Source organism: Cricetulus griseus, unplaced genomic scaffold (genome assembly GCF_003668045.3).
Source record: "Cricetulus griseus strain 17A/GY unplaced genomic scaffold, alternate assembly CriGri-PICRH-1.0 unplaced_scaffold_1, whole genome shotgun sequence".
NCBI lineage: Eukaryota > Metazoa > Chordata > Mammalia > Rodentia > Cricetidae > Cricetulus > Cricetulus griseus.
In genome coordinates, this window is record NW_023276808.1 from 3,820,040 (window position 1) to 3,840,443 (window position 20,404).

General features: G+C 39.6%; 1 protein-coding gene and 1 pseudogene across 1 annotated transcript in view; one reads left to right on the top strand and one right to left on the bottom strand.

Moving 5' to 3' along the window:
• LOC113838058 (mothers against decapentaplegic homolog 1-like) overlaps positions 1-20,404 on the top strand; it is a 450,092-nt gene that overhangs the window by 103,032 nt on the left and 326,656 nt on the right. Inside the window, exon 6 of the mRNA XM_035453574.1 lies at positions 14,132-14,136. Within this exon, the coding sequence (XP_035309465.1) occupies positions 14,132-14,136 (5 nt within the window). The remainder of the gene's footprint in view (positions 1-14,131; positions 14,137-20,404) is intronic.
• LOC100752704 lies at positions 977-1,744 on the bottom strand (annotated as a pseudogene).

Genomic DNA, 20,404 nt, shown 5'->3' on the forward strand with positions numbered 1-20,404 from the left:
AAGAGGAAATACAAAACCCTCTTAAGTGTTTCCATTACAGCCTAGAAAAAGATTTGTTTCTCAGACACTTGAATCAGGCAAAATAGACACAATTCCCTCCCTGATCTGAAGTTCTCCATCAGTAGAAATAGCTGATAAATATCTAGATAGTCAGCCGGGCATTGGGGGTGCAAGCCTTTAATCCCAGCACTCGGGAGGCAGAGGCAGGCAGATCTCTGTGAGTTCGAGGCCAGCCTGGTCTCCAGAGCCAGTGCCAGGATAGGCTCCAAAGCTACACAGAGAAACCCTGTCTCGAAAAAAAAATATATCTAGACAGTCAATGCACTGGAGAATCCACCACTTGCACTGTAACAATGGAGAGGATTGCCTTCTTCCAGTTCAAACTTCCAGTGTTTTGGTCATTAAAATCATAAGTATCTAGCTAGTATTTTTCAGCAGCAACATATTCACTCTGAGATAAGGAATCTTCTTCACAACATCTTTCTTAATATCCTCAGCTCTATTTTAAGACAAAGCAATTTTAATACCAGGTACATCCCATATGGCCTTGATTGCTGTAAACTTCTTTTTTTGACAAGTTATCAAGTAGTTCAAGGAGGTATGGTTAAGGCTCTATTACTGAATGGTGCTGGTAAATACTACCCAATATTTTTTCTCATGTTGCAGCCTCTGTTTCAAATTTAGTGACTGCTGCTATGGAATCAAATAGCAAAAATGACAATGTTCTTAGGTTTGTTTTGTTTTTAACCTATGATTTAGTAGCAACTGAGGTTCCCAGTTTTAACCCCTTGTCAACAAGATCCAAGTTCCCTCATTTGTTCATTAGCACCTGAGTGTCAAGGGGTTAAATAACCAGCACAAAAGATACTGCATTTCTGCTTGTAGCATTTGGCAAAACTGAAAGGAAAAGGAAGTTGTGCTACATGTTGAAGGGATTGTGGGCAATAGAAAGAAGACACCCGGAGAAGTTAAAAGGTCACATGAAGTCTTCCTAGTCTTGTACATATCCTCCATCATATCCACCATAATCAGCCAGGTAGTCTTTCATGGTGGCCTTTAATCCCCCTCCAGGAAAAACAACTTTCTTCTTCTTTTTGGCTTACTTTGCTTTTCTCGCTTCTGTGTTTCAATGTAAAGCACAGTAAATGAATTGTTAATATTGGTAATATTGGTAATGTTTTTCAATTCATCAATTTCCAATGAAATACAGACATCTCCAACTCAGGCTTCCAAAACTGGGACAATATGGTGATATTTCATATTGTTCCTTTTTATCTTTTAGTAATTTTCCAAATTCTGTGAAGTCATCTCTTCAAGAAGGGTTCATAGCATCTATTCCATAACCTGGATTATTAACACCAAAAATTTCTTTTGCTAATTCAAGGTCTGATTCTTACTGTAGCTTCTTTAGCTCAAGTTTATCTGCTAATTGCTCTTTGCGTGTTAGCAATTTAGGTTCTTCTGGCTCATCTAACCTCTTTCTAATTTCTTCTTGCCTTTTCTTCTGCTGCCATGCTTTCTCTTTTATCTTTTTTGCTATTTTTCTGACAATTTTACTTCTGTTTCCTCTTTATTTTGATAATCATCATCATCATCATCATCATCATCATCCCAGTTATCCTTCACATCCTCGTCCTCGCCCTCCAAGTGGTCCCAGCCAGCTGCCCAAGAACTTCAGCCTCAGGTCCTCCATAGAGAACTTGTCCTTGTTCCAGGAGTCTGAGTTCCCTGCCACCTCCTCCATGTCCAGTAGTGGGTTCTTTTTTCCCTTTTTAAATTTAAATTTGAAACAAGATTGTTTTACATGTGAATACCAGTTCCCTCTCCCTATCCTCTACCCTGCCCCACAAAACACCCTAGTCCAGCCCATTTTTGCTCCCCAGGGAGGGTGAGGGATTCCATTGGGGATTTTCAAAGTCTGTCATATCATTTGGAGCATGCCCTAGGCCCTCCCTCATGTGTCTTGTCTAAGAGTTATCCCAGTATGTGGAATGGGATACCAAAGTCCCTTCATGTACTAGGCATAAATACTGATCTACTACTAGAGGCCACATAGACCAACCAGACATCCAAACTAGCATTCACATTTAAGGGGTCTGGGACAGCCCTGTGCAGTTTACCAGCTATCAGTCTGGGGTCCATTGGCTCTCATTGTTTGTGTCCGCTCTTTCTATGGGTTCTCCAGCCTGGTCTTGACCGCTTTGCTCATCACTCCTCCTTCTCAGAAACTGGATTGCAGAATTCTGCTAAGAACCTATAAACAGGCTGGCTGGAGAGTCAAGGTCTGAATGAGAATCCCTACACAGTCCCCAAAGAAACAGTGAACACAGGGAAGCCATAAGGTGGTACCTGGTTTTGAACATGCTCATAGAATCACTGGAGGTAGAGTGCTCAGGAACCTAGTCTAGGTGGTCACCAATATGCTTTCCTCAAAGTCCTGGATGTCCACATGAATATTTCCTTGTATCTTAGTCAGGTACCATCTAAGATTCCCTAGTCGATAGTGTATTCCAGACGAAGCTTCTTATCCCAGAAATGTTCCTGGGGCTTTGTGAAACAGCCATAGTGACACCCTCCTCCAAATTTGCCACAATTAAGAACCATTGGCAAAAAAGTACATGTTTTCTGTTGTCCTTTATTTCTCAAGACCAAGCAGCAATGAATAGCCAGGGCTATCCTATACACATTCTGTGCCTGTAAGGGCATCACAGGGTATCTACAATAAATGAACACTACACTGGCTCTGATATCTGTGTTACTTGCAGGGGGACCAGTATTTGCAGTCACAGGTTAGGGTGTGTCAATCCAGCCCTGCTCCAAGTTGAAGCCATACAGTGTATACAGCTATACAAGTGGTTCCATGGTAGTTTGTACAGTGGGGAATAGGCTCAATACAACAAAATCCCAAGTATGACTCATGTCCCAGAGCCTTGATTCACACCAGAGACATACCTATTTCTATGGAAATATCAGGATCTACTCATTTTGTTGCTAAATATTTGGAAGTGCCAGAGGCATACAGTGTCCTCTTGGTGGGATCCATAATCATGGTGGTGGAGATGATAGAGACAATGAGAAATGTGATGTTTGTGATGGGAATGTTGGTGGTAGTCATGAAATCCTGCACTGGAGACCTCACATATTTGGGCATGGTGATGATAATGGTGATGGTGGAAGTATCCCAAGCAATCTCGGCAAAGGCTATGGAAGATTTGAGGCCTAGTTTGCCAGACTGTTTCTCCTTATGATATGCTCCTTTGATCTGTGGAAAAGACAGGTGGTCTGTGGCTGCAGCAACAACAAAATAGTCAGTACAGTGATTGTGATCCAGGTCACAAGGTTTGTGCTCCCCAGAAGGTCTAACATCTGGAAGCCAGAGAGTGTCCCTTCACTCAGCAGATCCCTTTAGCAGCCTCTGCTCATGGCTTAGTTCCTGAAGTCTGGAACGAAGTAATTGATTACTAGAGAGGTTAGTTTGGACAGAGTTATCATCCAATACCAAGTCCAGATGGCTGTTTGAGGGAAGGCCATGCAGCAAGAGTAGGTGGAGACAGTAGATCTGTGAGACTAATGTGCTTGAGGGGAGAAACCTGAATTCAGTGAAAAGAGGCCAAGATTTCATTTGTTTTTGCATCCTGGCAGAGAGAGGCCCCTCCTCTTCTTCAGTTTCTGAGAAACCACTATACAGAGATAAAGTTAGAGTTTCAACTGAAACAAATCCCAGTCTTTGTGACTTTACCTTGTAATATCTACCATAGCTAAGTGTAAGAGGATGTCCAGTTAGTCATCCTAAGAAATGTGAACATGAGTCAGGGATTGCAGGATCGTGATCAGGGCCACAAGCACTTAACCATCCAGAGAGGTTCTTGCTCCTCCTGCCAGTTATAGGAAGTCAAATGACTTGAGTGTCACCATGGAGAAAATGGGAAGCAGAAGCAAGCCATGTGATGTTACTCATGACACCCCCTTGCCTCTCAGATCAATAATCTTAATGGCTGGCAGCCTCGTTGCTCTATCATCATCTCTGCCACAAAGTTTGTGCCATTCCTACCTGTTTGGGTACCAAGACAGTGATCATAATGTGCACAGTCATCAACTCCCTCATTACTTCTTATCAATCTCACCCTACCCATGACAGTTGAGGTTCATGGATTCTTTATGCATCCGTATTGTCTTTAAAGCTGACTGGGATCTCATATGCATCTAGGGGGTGTTCCCCAAAGATCAGCTCTGTGCCCTGAACCCTCAGGCATCATTCACCTGCTTCTGCTTACCTCCTTCTCATGACTACTAAGCTCCTTGTCAATAGGAGTATTTGCCTAAGCCTCAGGCTGACGGACAAGCTCTGTAGTATCTCCAGTGTATACAGTTGGTGAAGGTTCTTCCTCATGGCCCTTGTTTCCTCCAAAGTTTCCATGACACAGTTGACTTCTGAGGATAATTACTCTACACAAATCCCAATTGTGACTGCTTTATCTGATAACTTAGTAAAACCTTGAAGTAGCTCAAAGCCTACACATCACCTTTAGCCAACTAGATCTCAGTGGTGGCAGATCTCACTCCAGAGGTGTCCTTTTCACTCTGGCAAAGTCACTTGAAATTTAAAGAGGATGGAGTAAAGAGTTCCTGCAGATTTCTGTGGTCTGGATCCAACAGCCTTCTATACAGGCACATTGAAGAGAAACCCTTCTAGGAGCCAGGGAAGTAGGGTGGGTGGAGAGTAAGAGGGATGAGTAAGAGAAAGTTAGACAGAATTTTTATCTGAGATTTTTTCAAGGAGATACACACATCCCAGAGATTGTTCTGCAATTTACAGACCCAGAAAGTGAAGGGCATTTTTCAGGGCCCCATCAATCATTCCACCCCAGCCCACTTTAGGGGAATTCTTGTCAGAGAAGGGGAAAAAGATGCCAGAGTCTGTCATCTACATGGACTAGTGTCTAAAACATGTACTCATTAGAGCTTTATGGGGGTTTGAAGAGCTGTCCAGGATAGAAGACTTTATCTGCTGCTGGGATATGCAGAAACAATGGAAGATGATGTACAGTAAACTTGTGAACTAGAGGAGCAAGGGATTCAGAGACATCCAGAAACAGACACCCCACACACACAGACACACACACACATATATATATATATGCATAAAGATATGTATATATGCATATGTCTGTGTGTGTGTGTGTGTATTGAGAGCTACATATTTTCTCTCTTCTTGGGTTAGAGTTAGAACCTGTAAATGGTCATTTTATAAGCTGCTTTGGTGACTTAGTGGTAGCAGGCTGCATTCCAATGGGTTTCAGAAGTAACTGCTCATGTCCACTGTGAGGGTGTGTTTCCCTACTTTTAATTCTGTGACTGCTTAAATAATAATTCTAACTGGCCTGACTTGACACAAGGTTTGCTAACCTGATATTCTTGGAGGGACTAGCGATGATGATAGTGTCCCTGCATAAGAAGAGCTGTCCTGTGTTACTGTTCTTGTATTTCCACCTGTAGTTCAGTGTTTATTCTACCGTAATAAGCAGACAGCTTATTAGACAGGACATTTGGATTACCAGCTGATGTACCTGCCTTTGGAAATTCTTGCTATATCACTGCAATACCATACTTTCCAGAATGTCTCAACTCAATGCATGGCTTTCTATGCACAAAGAATCTTTTACACTATTTTTGCACTATAAGGACTCATAAGAACCTTAGTTTTGTATGCACACATTTATGTATAGGTGCACATATTCATTCCTGTGAAACTCAAGGCTATGGGTGATTCTTGATTGCCAGCAAGATAAACAGCATTGTTTTCATTGATTGGTGGCACCACATAATGTTCAAAGTAAATAAATAACTTTTGTATTCTGACCCATCCAAAATTACTTTTATCTTGACTTTTATGTTTAGACCATAATTAACAGGTATACATTTAATCAACACGCCATTCAGAATTATCAACAAATCTGCCACAGGATTTTTAATTGGAAAAATACTATACAATTTGACTGTAGATGTCAGAACACACATCCTTCCCCCAAGAACTCTCAACTAAATTTATAGCGGGTATAGTGCATAAGAGTCTGGAAGCTCAGTACACTAACTAAGAAAGGTCATTTCCAGAAGAGGGTAAAGGAATTTCCCAGTAGTGGTGTCCAAATAGTATGCAAGAGGCAGACCAGTGGAAGACAGACTAGAGGTGGGCTTCTGGAACTAAAGGATGGATGTTCTTGACAACTGAGCATTTTTCTTTCAGAGAATCCAGCCAGGAATCCTCCACTTCTATGATTGGACTGAAATATAGCAATAGTGGTCAGAAGATTCCTTTCTGGGTACTCAAGTCAGTTAGAGAAAGAAGAAACAATAGAATTGAACTGAGTCCTTCCAGGGAATGGGCCTAGACAACAAAACCACTGATACTAAAAGGGATGGGCCCTTCAATTTCTCAAAGCAACATGCTTGCAAATGTGCTAAGTAAATGTTTATAGATCCTAATGCCAAGACAAACATCATTCAAATCCCTACATTCAGTGAACAATAAAGAAAAATCAATAGATAAGTGATCATATCATCACACTCAAGTCACTGGACTCCAAGGGGGAGATAATAAAAATTACCTCCCTTATGAAATATTGAACAAAGACAATCTATTCAACTTGTTTTTCAAGACGTTTTACATATTCGTGGCTGCTGATGGGGTGTGTGTGTGTGTGTGTGTGTGTGTGTGTGTGTGTGTGTGTGTTTATGTGTATATTTTAGGACAATTTTCAGCAGTCAATTTTTCTTTCTACCATGTGGGTCCTAACACACATCAAATCTTGAGATTTGGAAGTAAGCATCATTATCCAACTGATTCATCCTTCCAGGCCCTGATGTTTGTTTCTCGTTTGGAACTCAATCAAGAAAATTCCATATTGTACAGAAAATGAAGGCATTAAAGTCAGCAAGAGGAGAAGAAAGGCCTGGAAAGCAAATGTGTTCTTCTTCTGTTTGCTTATTTGAGACCTCCTTTTTCTGTGTATTCCAGCCTGGCCTGGAAACCAAGACATGCTCTAAATTGAATTGAGACTGCAATCTTTCTGCACCAGCCTTACAAGTCCTAGAAGAAACAAACCACCATGCCCCAAATTCAAATATAGTTTTGTAATTAATAATGTAATTAGAGAGCAGAGAATATAGAAAATAATCAATAAAGAAAAAGAAAATGGGGTCTGTGTGATGCCTTGGTGAGTAACGACACTTGCCACCAAATTGGTGGACCTGAGTTCAACTACCAGAACTCACATGGTAAGTGACAATTGGTCTCTTGATCTCTGAAAGTTTCCTCTGCTTTCAAGATACATGTGCAAAAGGCATAAGAAGAATATTAATGTATATACAATGTAAAAATAAATAATGTGTAAAAAAACACTTAAAGAAAATCTAACAATGTAAAAATTTTAGCAACAAAATATGTTGAGTACTGGACCAAAAAACATGGACTTTGCCAATGTGGAGCATATAGAAATACTCCTTTAAAAGGTTGCTTGCAATTCAAGCCACTTTCCTGTGGAGCATCAAAATTCTTGTTTGTCTTTATTAAGCATATAGAATAAAGAATCAAGCTGAGACCCCACAACATTTGCCCATATATTAGGAAGCTAACCTGAGTTACGTGGAAGGAAACCGTGATCAATTCATGGCCATAGTGGATGATGGAAAGAGAGACAAAATTGAAATAAAAGCTGTGTGCAGAATCTGATCTGAACTGTAAATATCAATGGGGAACTTTGGGCAGATGGCATGGAGAGAATCAGCCAGAATGCAAAACATACTTTGATGGGGATTTGGGTTACATTATACACAAAATCTGGAGACTCATGTAACTGTGATATCATTTTCACATAAATGCATTTAGTTAGCTTGGAATGTTTTTGTTCCAAACAGAAACATTTAGAAATCAATTCAAGGAATATTAACATATGTTAATATGTATAGACATATGTTTGTGGATGTCAGTACACATGTATGTACATACATATGTGTTTGTGTGTGAGTATGTGTGCCTACATGTGTTTGTGTGTATGTGTCGAGAACTACATATCTTAACTCCTCTTTGATTAGACATAGGACCTGCATATGGTCATCTTATAGGCTTCTTTGTTGACTTAGTGGCAGCAGGTTGCAGTCCTCAGGGTTTCAGAAGTAACTGCTCATGTCCACTGTGAGAGTGTGTTTCCCTACTTTTAATTCTGTGACTGCTTCACTAATAATTCTGAACAGCCTGACTGGACACAGGTATGCTAACTTGATAACCTTTGAGGGATTAGAGATTCTGAAAAGCTGTCTTGTATTACTGTTATAGTATTTCCCCCTGGAGTTCAGTCTTTCTTCTGCAGTAATAAACAGAGAGATTTTAGTCAGGCCATTTGGAATGACAGCTGATACACCTGTATTTGGAAGTACTTGCTATATCACTTCAATACCATGTTTTCCAGAATTCCTAAACTCATTGCATTGCTTTCTATGCACAAAGTCACTTTTACACCCTTGTTGCACTCGGAGGACTCATTAGACACTTACTCACGCATGCACACATTTATGTATAAGTTCACATGTTCGTTCATGTGCAACTCATGGCTGTGGGTTAACCTTGATTGGTCAGCAAGAACAACCACATTGTTTTCCTTGATTCGTGGCTCCACCTAGTGGTAACAATAAATCAATAATTTTTGTATTCTGACCCATCCAAAATTACTCTTATCCTTACTTTTATGTTTAGACCATAATCAACACACCATCCATAATTATCAACAAATTTGCCACAGAACTTAAAATGCAAAAAATACTATACAATTTGACTGTAGATGTCAGAACTCACATCCTTGGCCCAAGAACTTTATACTAAATTTCTAAAGGGTATAGTACATAAGGGTCTATTAGCTGAGTGTACTGACTGAGAAAGGACATTTCTGGAAGAGGGTGAAGGTATTTCTCAGTAGTGCTGTCCAAAAACTATGCAAGAGGCAGCCAGGTGGAACACAGACTTGAGGTGGGCTTCAGGAACAAAGGTTGGATGACCTTAACAACTGAGCATATTTCTCTCAGAAAACCCAGCCAGGAATCCTGCAAACCTTAGATTGGACTGAAATGTAGGAACAGTGGTCATCAGATCCCTAAATGGGCACTCAGGTCAGTTAGATAAAGAAGACACAATAACAGTGAACTGAGTCCTGCCAGGGCATGTGCCTAGACAACAAAACCAATGACAATCAAAGGGCTGGGGTCTTCAATTTCTGAAAGCAACATACTTGCAAATGTGCTAAGTAAATGTTTTATAGTTTCTAATACCAAGACAAACATGATTGAAATCCCTCCATTTAGTGAACAAGTAATGAAAAATCAATAGATAAGTGATGATATCACTACACTGAAGTCACTGTACTCCAAAGGGGAGATAGTAGAAAGTACCTCACTTATGACAAGCAGAACAAAGACAATGTATTCACCTTGAGTTTTAAAAAGTTTTACATATTTGTTGCTGCTGATGTTTGTGTGTGTGTGTGTGTGTGTGTGTGTGTGTGTGTTTGTATGTATGTGTATGTTTTAGGACCATTTTCAGCAGTCCATTTATCTGTCTACCATGTGGGTCCTGACACACATAAACTCTTGAGATTTGGGGGTAAGCATCCTTATCTAACTGATTCATCCTGCTAGCCCATGATGTTTTTTTCTCATTTGGGAGTCAATCTAGTACATTCCATATAAGTCAGAAAATGAAACCATTCAATTCAATTAGAGGTGAAGAAAGGCCTGGAAATCAAATGTGTTCTTCTTTTTCTTTTTGGTTATTTGAGACCTCCTTTTGCTGTGTATTCCAGCCTGGCCTGGAAACCAAGATATGCCCTAAATTGACTTGAGACTGTAATCTTTCTGCCCCAGACTTACAAGTCCTGGAAGACACAACCCACCATGCTCAAAACTCAAATATAGTTTTGTAATTAATAATGTAAATAGAGAACAGAGCATATGGAAAAACCAATCAATAAAGAAAATGGGGTCTGTATGATGCCGTGGTGAGTAAAGACACTTGCCACCAAATTTGTGGACCTGAGTTCAATTCCCAGAAATCACATGGTAATTGACAGTTGGTCTCTTGATCTCTGGAAGGTGTCATCTCTTATCCAGATACATGTGCAACAGGCATAAGAGGTATATTAATATACATACAATGTAAAAATAAACAAAGTGTAATAAAATAGTTAAAGAAAACCTAATAAAGTAAAGAAGTTTTAGTAACAAAATATGTTGACTACTTGACCAAAAGTTTAAAGAGGCCAAGACACAAGGACATGACTAATGTGCAGAATATATAAATACTATTTTAATAGCTTGCTTGTAATTCAAGCCACTTTCCTATGGAGCATCAAAATTCTTGCTTCTTTTTGTTAAGCATACAGAATAAAGAATCAAGTCGAGGCCCCCACAACATTTGCCCATATATTAGAAAGTCATCCTGAAGTACATGGAAGGAAACTATGATCTATTTCTGGCACCAAGGGGCGATGGAAAGAGAGACAAATTCGAAATACAAACCAGAATGTAAATGATACATGGAAGGGGATTTGGTTTACATTATACACAAAAACTGGAGACTCATGTAGCTGTGAAATCATTTTTACATGAGTGCAGTTAGTTAACTTGGAATGTTCTTGTTCCAAATAAGAACATTTAGAAAGTTATACAAGTATCATAACAGGTATTTTTATGGACATATGTTTGTGAGTGTATACATGTGTGTGCATACATATGTGTTTGTGTGCCAGTATCTGTGCCTTTGGTTTTGGTGTGTGTGTGTGTGTGTGTGTGTGTGTGTGTGTGTGTGTGTGACTGAAGATAGTCTGGTATCACCCAATTTTTATATTGATTTTTTGAGGGATAGGATGTTTGCTTTCCCTGGATCTTTCAATGTAGGCTAGGATGAGTAGACAACCCACTTCACAGACCCAACTGTTCCCAATGTTGCATTCCCATTGCTGGGTTTACACTTCCTTTCCATCAAACCTTTTTTCTTACCTTTTTCTTTACAGAATGGATTCCTGGACTCAAACTAAGGTACTTAGCCTCACAAAATTAGCATGCCTGTATTCTCAGCCTTTTCCAAACCCCAATTTTTGGTCATTGTTTTGTTTTGGTATTGTCTTTTATGGTAGTTTCGTGTAGCATAGGGAATGGACTGCACATGGTGTGCAGGAGATGTGTGTGTAGAGGCCAGAGGTTGATATGAATGTCATCCTTAATTACTCTTGTCTATTTATTTATTTTTTGAGATAGGGTATCACATTGGAGTTAAATGATTATCCCGATCGGCAATGTCAACAAATCCGAGGCATCATCTTGTCTCCATGTTCCCCTCAGTTGGGTACAAGCACAGGTCTCCACAATCTGAATTTTAATGTTGATGTTTGGAATCCAAAATCAGTTTTCCATGGTTACACACAATGCTTTACCATCTCCCTAGGTCCATAGATATCTGCCGAAAACCTGGTATTAAAACACAATGCTAACAGTTGATAGATATTGGACAAGCTGGTTGATATCTGAAAAGACAGAGTTGCAAAATGGCTAACAATTGTGAATTCTAGGTGTGGATTGTGTGACCATTTTTACAGTTTGGTCACAAAAAGTTCCCATAGTCTCATGTGGTTAATGCCTGGTTCCCCAGATAATTGTGCTATTTGTGGGGTTATGGGTTCTTTATATGCTGGGGCCTAGTTTGAGGAAATAGATCACTGGAAATGTATCTTTTAAGTTACATCTTTCCTTGTCTCTCCTGTATTTCTTTCCTTTGCTTTCTAGAAATCATGACATGAAGAAGTTTGTCAGTACCTTACTCCAGCCATTGAAATTTTTTTCCTAAGGGTCCAGGACTAAGCAACAGTGAACAGACATTCCCAGAAGGAAGCCACACCTTCATTGGGCATTCTGCAGGGCTGATTAATGCATTAAAACTTAACTGATTTTTGGAGAGGTTGTGATGACACAGGTAGAGGGCCTAATAACAATTTATCTTGCATTATCTTTAGGCCGAGTAGTAGCCATTCATCTTAGTGCTCTATTTTATGAAGAGACACAGGGAACATGACAACTCTTAAAATGTTTAGTGTATCATACTCATGGTGGGGTGCATGGCATTCCACAGCTAGACATGGTTTGGGAGAAAATGAGAGTTTTATATGCACATCTACTGCCAGCAGAGAGAGATACTGGGCTTAGATTGGGCTACTAAACTACAAATCCAACATCTAGTGACATGCTCTTCTAACAAAGCCACTCCCACTGGAATAAGGTCACACCTCCTATTCCCTCCCAAGCAAAGCCCTCCCTAATAATGAAGCATTCAAATACATGATCCTCTAAATATATTCCCATTCAAACCATCATGCCATTTTTGTCCACCATTTTGTCTGATATAAAACCCATATAATAACACAGAAAACAATTTGAAATGTACTAGCTGACAAAGCCTTGTTTCTACCAAGCTGAAGGCTTGTAAAACGTCTCTCCACACATTTTTGTTTTGTTTTTTGAGACAGGGTTTCTCTGTATTGCTTTGCAGGTTGTCCTGGAACTCCCTCTGTAAACCAGGCTGGCCTTGAACTCACAAATACCCACCTGCCTCTGCCTCCCAAGTGCTGGGACTAAAGTTGTGCACCACCAGCATTCTGTAGGCTCTCCATACTCTGCTCTAACCCATATACCCTGAGTTTCATCAAAGTATTTTATTTCATTTTAATTGATTTTTATTTAGTTTAGTAACAATCATTTTTCATATCAATCCTTAGTCTCTCTCCCTCCTGACCTCCCATACCCCCAACCGACTTCCTTATCTAATCCCCATGCAAACTCCAAGGAGGGTGAGGCCTTCCATTGGGGCATTTATTTCAAAGACTGTCATATAATTTGGGGGAGGGGCTCGACTCTGCTCAATTTATCTGAGTTGAGAGAGCATCCCTCCTTATGGAATGGTCTACCAAATTCCATTTGTATACTTTGGATAATCACTTGTTTTACTGGAACACGTCCCATAGCTTCTCCAGGCCTCCCAATTGGCACCTACATTCAGAGGGCTTTCACCAAAGTGTTTTAAAAGTGTTTTAATGTATATCATTCTTCATTCTGTTTCTATGAAACTATTGCCTTACTGGAAAACAGAATTCGGGGAAATCTGTACCTGGGTCATATAGATCATACATGTTTGGATCTAGAATTAATGACCTCTTATCCTCTTCATGGTGGGACTTTTGTTTTTGAATTGGCATGACCATTGACTGGACACTCCTAATCTCAGCCCTTTTTGGTTCTTCAGCTTTTCTCATTGGTATATTTATCTCAGCTACTAGAAACTAACACTAACTTGAGATAAATCTCAGGTTCTTAATATATTTGAAATGTTTCATATCTACATACAAAAGAAATAAAGAAAAAGGAAGAAAGAAGGATAAAAGAAAGAAATCAGACAAAAATTGAGAGAAAATTAGTCACCTGTTGAAAATTGTGTAGGTAAGCATACCCTTTGGGTGTTACCCAATATGGCAGCCACTGACTACATGGTCATTGAAGAGTCACAGCTAGACTGAGTGGAGATGCTCTGTGAGTGCTGTATACCCTGGGTACTCTGTTGTCAGTAGACAACATAATTAAAACAATAATCAATTACAGTTTTGACCATGTTCAATCATTGAAGATGTCTGTCTGTGTGTGTGTATGTATGTATGCATGTATGTATGTATGTATGTATGTATGTATGTATGTATTTCTTCTTTCTGCCTGTCAAGTATTTTGCCAAACCTTTTTATATCTGACTTTTATTGTGCTTTTATTTTTGCCAGCTTGATTTCTATTGAATTGAACACAAATTTACAAACTCACATGGTGGAACATATTCTATATAGAGAGATAAATTGTTCAGGCTAGATAAAGTGTGTATGGGTGGGTGGGGAGGTGCCTTGGTCCTGCCTCAAAGAGATAATGTGCAGACTTAGGAAACCTGAAAAGCAGAGGCCTTCCTTTATCCAAGGAGAAGTTGGGGATTGGGAGAGGGAACTGGGATTGGAATGTAAAATATATTGCAAAAAAAAAAAAACAGAGAACGATAAATAAGTACTAGTGGGCACCCGCTGAGAATCCTGAAGGTAGAGAGAAGTCAACAGAGTTGTTTCTGCCTTTTGCTTAAGGGCTCTGAAGCTTGTTCTATTACATGTATGGAACAACTAATATTTACTCATGGGAGAATAAGGAACTCCTAGGATATGAGTCACATAGTCCTCCCTAATGGTATAAGAAAACCAAAGAGCAGTCAGTTATGAGCTTGGTTCCCAGCAGGACATTTGTATGTTTATGAAGACTACTATAAACAGTGTTCATTAGCCCAGTTTAATTGACCATCTAGGAAGTTGTCCCTGGACCTCAGAATGAAATGTCATAGCAACAGTGCTCTCACAGGGACAGCACCCAGGAGAAATGACATTTCTTTATCTTTGGATCTATGTGGAAGGAGTTTTGGCAACTGGAGAGTACAAGCAGGTAGCCTTCACACATGGGTTTATATTCCTTAAGTTTTCAAAACATATCAGACCTTAGGATGACATGGCTAAACAACAAGTAAAGGTGTGAGCAGGGAGACATGCAGCATGGATGCCAGCAGGCATAAATATCCTGAATTTCTTCCTAGAACACACGTGAAGGATCTGGGAATTCACATCATGGCAAGGGCAGCAAGAAGAGAGGTGCAGATCTAAATGTATAACCATGGGACTTGTGAGGTATTCTGACTTGTTTGATATACAAAATTGAGGAGGAGCTGAGTATAAGGAATTTATGCCCGGATGGACTTACCATGAGCTGTACTACAAAAGCTAGGAAAATGATCATGGAAGAAACTAATGATATACAATAAAAATAATGCAGATAACAGCTGAACACATGCTTGTCTGACCATGTCCTAGTCACTAGAAAGTCAGATGCCTGCCTAGTGGCAAGGAACCAATCAGAAGTTAGCTGGTGGTGCTATGCTTTATGGCTCTGTGTGTGCTTTTTGGACAAGTTCACAGCAATGATGCACAGAGCATAGCAACCACACTGGGAGGGCCTATGGGCCATAACAACCAGTTGACCAATAAACACAGGGCAAGCCCTCCAAGCCTGGAAGCACACCAATCTTGAGCCTGTGCATACCCCTAGAAACTCCCCTTTCGCTGCCCTATAAGATCTCTATGCAGACTCTTCGAGCTGTCTTTTCTAGCCATCCGCCATGGTGGGTGGATGAAAGACCTGAGCTAACATGGGGTTAGCTCATTAAAACAACAATAAAGCCTCATGCAGTTTGCATAAAACAATAATGTAGAATAGCAACAATGTAACAATATGCTTCTTTTGAAAAGTGTAATCAAACTGCCAATCTTCAGGGAAAAAAAAGACTCAAGTTACTAGAACAACAAAAGAAATGAGAGCTATCACTTCCAACTTCCTGAAACAATGAAGATCATAGAGGAATAATGTAACATGTGTAGACCTGAAAAAGATGAAAGGCTACAATTTGCAGCAATGTGTGAAAGCCTAGAGGATAACAAAAAGTCATATATGAAGCAAAGAAAGATACAAAACTTATATTGTTTATAAGGTATTCCCCTAGAGGATGTGTGTATAATGGTGGCTATCAGAAGCTTGCAAATGTTATCTGGAAGGAAGATATAAGGTGGCTAAAAGGAATATATTTGAAAAGTGCAAAGTGACTAGATTTAATTTATTATGGAAAAATGTAATGCTAGAGAGATGGTTCCATGGTTTAAAGCACAGTTTTCAACAGCAGAAGACCCAGAAACAATTCCCAGCATTCACATGGAGGTTTTTTAGATTATAAATGCATTATATTCCCATTGTCTTCTCTGCCTCCAAGACCTATCAATACCCCATTGTATTGAGTTAATGGCCTCTTTTTCTCTAACTCAGTTACACAGCAATAACAGTTACTTTGCGAATGTGACCTGTGTTTGCTCCAGGGTTTCCCAGATCTGAGGCGATGGGATTCCTGCACAGGAAATTTAGTGTAATGGAATGTGCACAAAAAGGACCCTGTGCTTTGGATGAGTAACAGGATGTGCTCTATGACAGAGGAGGTGTGTCTACTAAATTACAAACTTTTTAGACTAGGGCTCTGTCTATAGTCCTGAAAGGGCAGAGCTGGAAGTTCTTTGCTGTCAGAGTTATTTGATCTCTGATCACACATTAGGGAAGCTGCTAATATGACTCCTTGCAGGGTGGCCCTAGCCAATTTGGGCTATTTTTCTTTGGATGGGGATGTTAGCAGTCAGAACTACTAGTGTCAGGTAATTTGTGGCTTCTTGTCATGGTTTCTTCTGCCTTTGCTGAAATGAATTGCAAGATACATCACAAGCTATACCATGGTGTTCAGAGAAGGTCTGCTGAGCTATCATTACATTTATTTCTTTAGTTAGTTATTTACTGCTTGTTTTTCAAGACAGGGTTTCCCTGTGTAAAAGTCATGGCTTCACAGGGACTCAGCTTGCAGACCAGGTTGGTGATTAACTCACAGAGACATTACTGACTCTGCTTCCCAAGGGCTGGGACTAAAGGCTTGTGCCACCATCACCAAGTGAGATTTCAATCCTGTTGTTTTTTGGATGGACTGTGAGCCATTATATAGTTCTTTTGATTCATGTGGAGACCTGGGCAGTGGCCTTTGTCCTACATGCCTCCCATAATGGTTTTACTGGGTAATGGGAGACAGTGAAGCCATGGCATTGTAGGATATAAATCTTGCAGTATCAATGTCAAGTGTTCACATATGGGTACTGCTTTTGGTGGGAGTGGGAAGGAAGATTAGAAAACTGAAATTCTGGTTTCTAGGAGTTCTGAATATTGCATTCCATTTTCATGTTTTTATTACGAATATTCTAAGAGTTTAGGAACTTATATGAAAATGGTGATGTTCATCGTCTTTCACCAATACATGATTAGAATGCTTGTAACTTGTTGCTACAACTAAATGCAATGGTGTGTTTCAATGAAATTCAGTTCCAGGGAGAAAAGATGTTTCTGAAGTTCAGAGATTACTGAAGTGTGCATGGTATTTAGCAGGTAGTTAGGACAAGATCCATGTTTTGTGTCATAATCTGTAGAAGCAGATTTTAAGTTATTTAAATTATTTCTCTATGCTGTTTTGTGATTGAGCATCAGAGGGGCTGCATTTACCTGAAAGAAGTAGGAATTATTACAAGGAGGTGCTGGTACATAGCAATAGATCACCTCAATTTCCATAGAGTGCTCTAGAGCATGGGGATTTTTTGGGAGCCAAAGATGTCAGTGCTTTGCATGAGATCTTAGGCCATTCTTGGCCAGCCACATAGGTGTATATTAACCTTTATATAGCAGCTCCTTAGAACCTCAGCTCAAGAAAAGAAACAAGTTGACCCTGTCCTCCACCCACAGGCTCCTGGGCAACCCTTCCTGGACCTCTTACTCATATACTCTTTACCCTGACAAACATCTTCTTTTTTCCTAATATCCTGCCTACACTAACACCTGGTGCACACACAATCAACTCTAGCCCTCCCCATATCCTGCTCTATGACTATATAAGCTAGCCTCAGAAAAATAAAGTTTGCCACTTGATCAGAATCCTGTCCTGTGGTTGTTCTTTCTGTGTCTCTTGTCCCCATTCCCTATCCCTGACTCTCTTGCCCCAGGTTGACATCCTGCAGGTCGGGACAGGGATTCTGTTTTTGGAAGAAATATCAGTTGGCCAAGTGTCAGAAACTACATATCAAGTGTCACTTCCAGATAATTTTGTGAAAGTTTTGAAGTTTGTGTTAATATAATTTCTATACACACAGAAATATAGGGAGATGATTACATTGGTCAAGATCATGCCTTTCCTTCCCTATATTTTCTTTGGTCTTTTGATTAAAAGTTGGCTTATTTTCCCTGCTTTATTTCTTGACTTTTCCTAATTCCTTCAAACTGTGTTTTATATATTTTTGATTGTTGTATCTTTGGGACAAGACTAGTCCTCATATTATTTGAATCTGTGCACTGTTTTTCTGTAATCAAAAATTGCAATGTAATTATATTCATTTTTGTTTATATTTATGGACATTCCCCAAATTTTCTACATAAAATTTCTTATGTTATCATTTCCTTAAGGTTTGTATTGTTAGAAAGATTTTGTGGAGACTCAGTTTTAGTTTTTTTTTCATCTTTATGTAAGATTATTGCCTCTTCCCATTTCTTGGCATTTCCGTGTTTACCAGTTGTTGCTATCTTGATGTTTGAGTCTTACTACTTCAGATATTGATGTGATTAATGCATTTCCTTTGGATTTTTGTTTTGGTTTTGTTTTGAGACACGGTTTCTCTATAGCTTTGGAATCTATCCTGCACTCACTCTGAGACCAGGTTGACCTCATACTCATAGAGATCCACCTGCCTCTGTCTCCTGAGTGCTGGGATTAAAGAAATATTCCACCAACTCCTGGAAGCTTTGGATTTTTAAAACCTCATATATTACTGTATCTATCTCTTAATTACCCTCAGGTATCAACATGACAAAACCTAGGATCATCTGAGCAAACATCTCTTGAGTGTGTTCTTAGATCAGAATGTCTTATTTCTGCCTGAAAAAGATTGTATTGACTGATGACTGCCATGAGAAGAATTCAACTGAGTTGGCAATGTCTCTGAGCAAGTGTGACTGGACTGGCTAAGAGAGCTAGCTGAGCACAAGTTCATAACAAAGCTAAAGAGAAAATTAGAAACAATGGTTCGGCATGTTTTACCTTCAGTGACTAACTTGAGTTTCTATTGTAAGCTCCCATAAAATTAGACACTGGCCTAAGGTAAAAACAAAATCAGTTCATTCCCAGAGTAGCTGTTACTTAGCTAATTTAATCACTGCAAAACTGAAGAATGTTGGATGCTACTTTATAAGTTAATTTTTTGCTGTAAAGGACATAAGAATGTTGACTTTTCAAAGAATGTTGAAGATATCGAGACTTGAAATGGCAAAAGACATGAAAGCTCTCCATAGTGCTGTTGTTGTAGGACATGAAAGATGGGAATTTTGAGAATAATGGCAGACCCTGAATGTCAGAGTCAGGATTTCAGTGGGTAAAATTATCTGCAGGGCACCATGCAGTTGGACTGATCTACCTGCCTTGAGAGACATTTGTCATAGGATATTCAGAATAAAGCCCATGTCTCCTAGGACACAATGTACATTCAGGTTCCTGATGGGCTGATGCTCTCCATAAGGTAGGGAAGCATTCAGGATAATCTGTATTCTCTATGCTTTCTTAGTAATCAAGGAAGTATGTAAGCCTAACAAATTTTTTTCTTAGATATTAATCTTATATACCCTGCATGGCTTACAATTTTCATAGTATCCTGGCAACTACAGCTGTATTGAACCTGGAAATGGCCTCTATTTTATGTTTCTGATGACAATATAAAATATCTGTTTCCTCAATAAAACAGTCATATCCTTGTCTTGCTGTGGCCCTTTAGGCCGATCCTGGCTTCATTTCGTTTTGAATGTATTGGGTGATTTTGGACTGGCAAGTAAGCACAGGTTCTTAGAAGATTTCATGAAAAACTCAACTACATTTCATTTGTGAGTTATTTTGGCTCCAAATCTTTGTTAATCTCTACGGGTTCCAAAAAGTGAATAAGGCTAGCTTTAAGATTATTGTGCTGATGTCTTAGACATAATGTTGTCTCTGTTAATGGTTTTTATTGTTGACTCTTTCATATCTACATTGAAAAGGACACAACAAGGATGATATGAATGTCTCTGTTTTGTTAAGAAAGGAGCACTAGTAATTTCTTATAACAATACATTGATGGAAAAGACACAGTAATTTTGAATGCTTTTAACACCATTAAAGAAAGGGCCCAGTGGCACGAGGGGTGATGTGGGCTGATGTGCCATAAGCACTTCTGAGGTGGTCTGGGGTCTGCTGGTACCTTCACCATCTTCTGGGAGGTGGGGCAGGCAGACAGTGGCGGAGGCCATGTTTGTGGTGCACAATATCGCAGAGGACCACGAAGTCCTCATGCATGACATGTCTTTTGACTTCCTTGGGTGCAGGATGGCCACCTGCTCCAGCGACAAGACCATCAAGGTCTGGAATAAAAGTGAAAGCGGAGATTTACATTGTACTGCTAGTTGGAAGACACATAGTGGATGTGTATGGCCTGTGACATGGGCTCATCCTGAATTTGGACAGGTTTTGGCTTCCTGTTCTGTTGACAAAACAGCAGCTCTTTGAAAAGAAATAGTAGGAGAATCAAATGATAATATTCGAGGACAGAGTCACTGGATGAAGAGGACAACTCTACTGGACAGTAGAACATTTGTT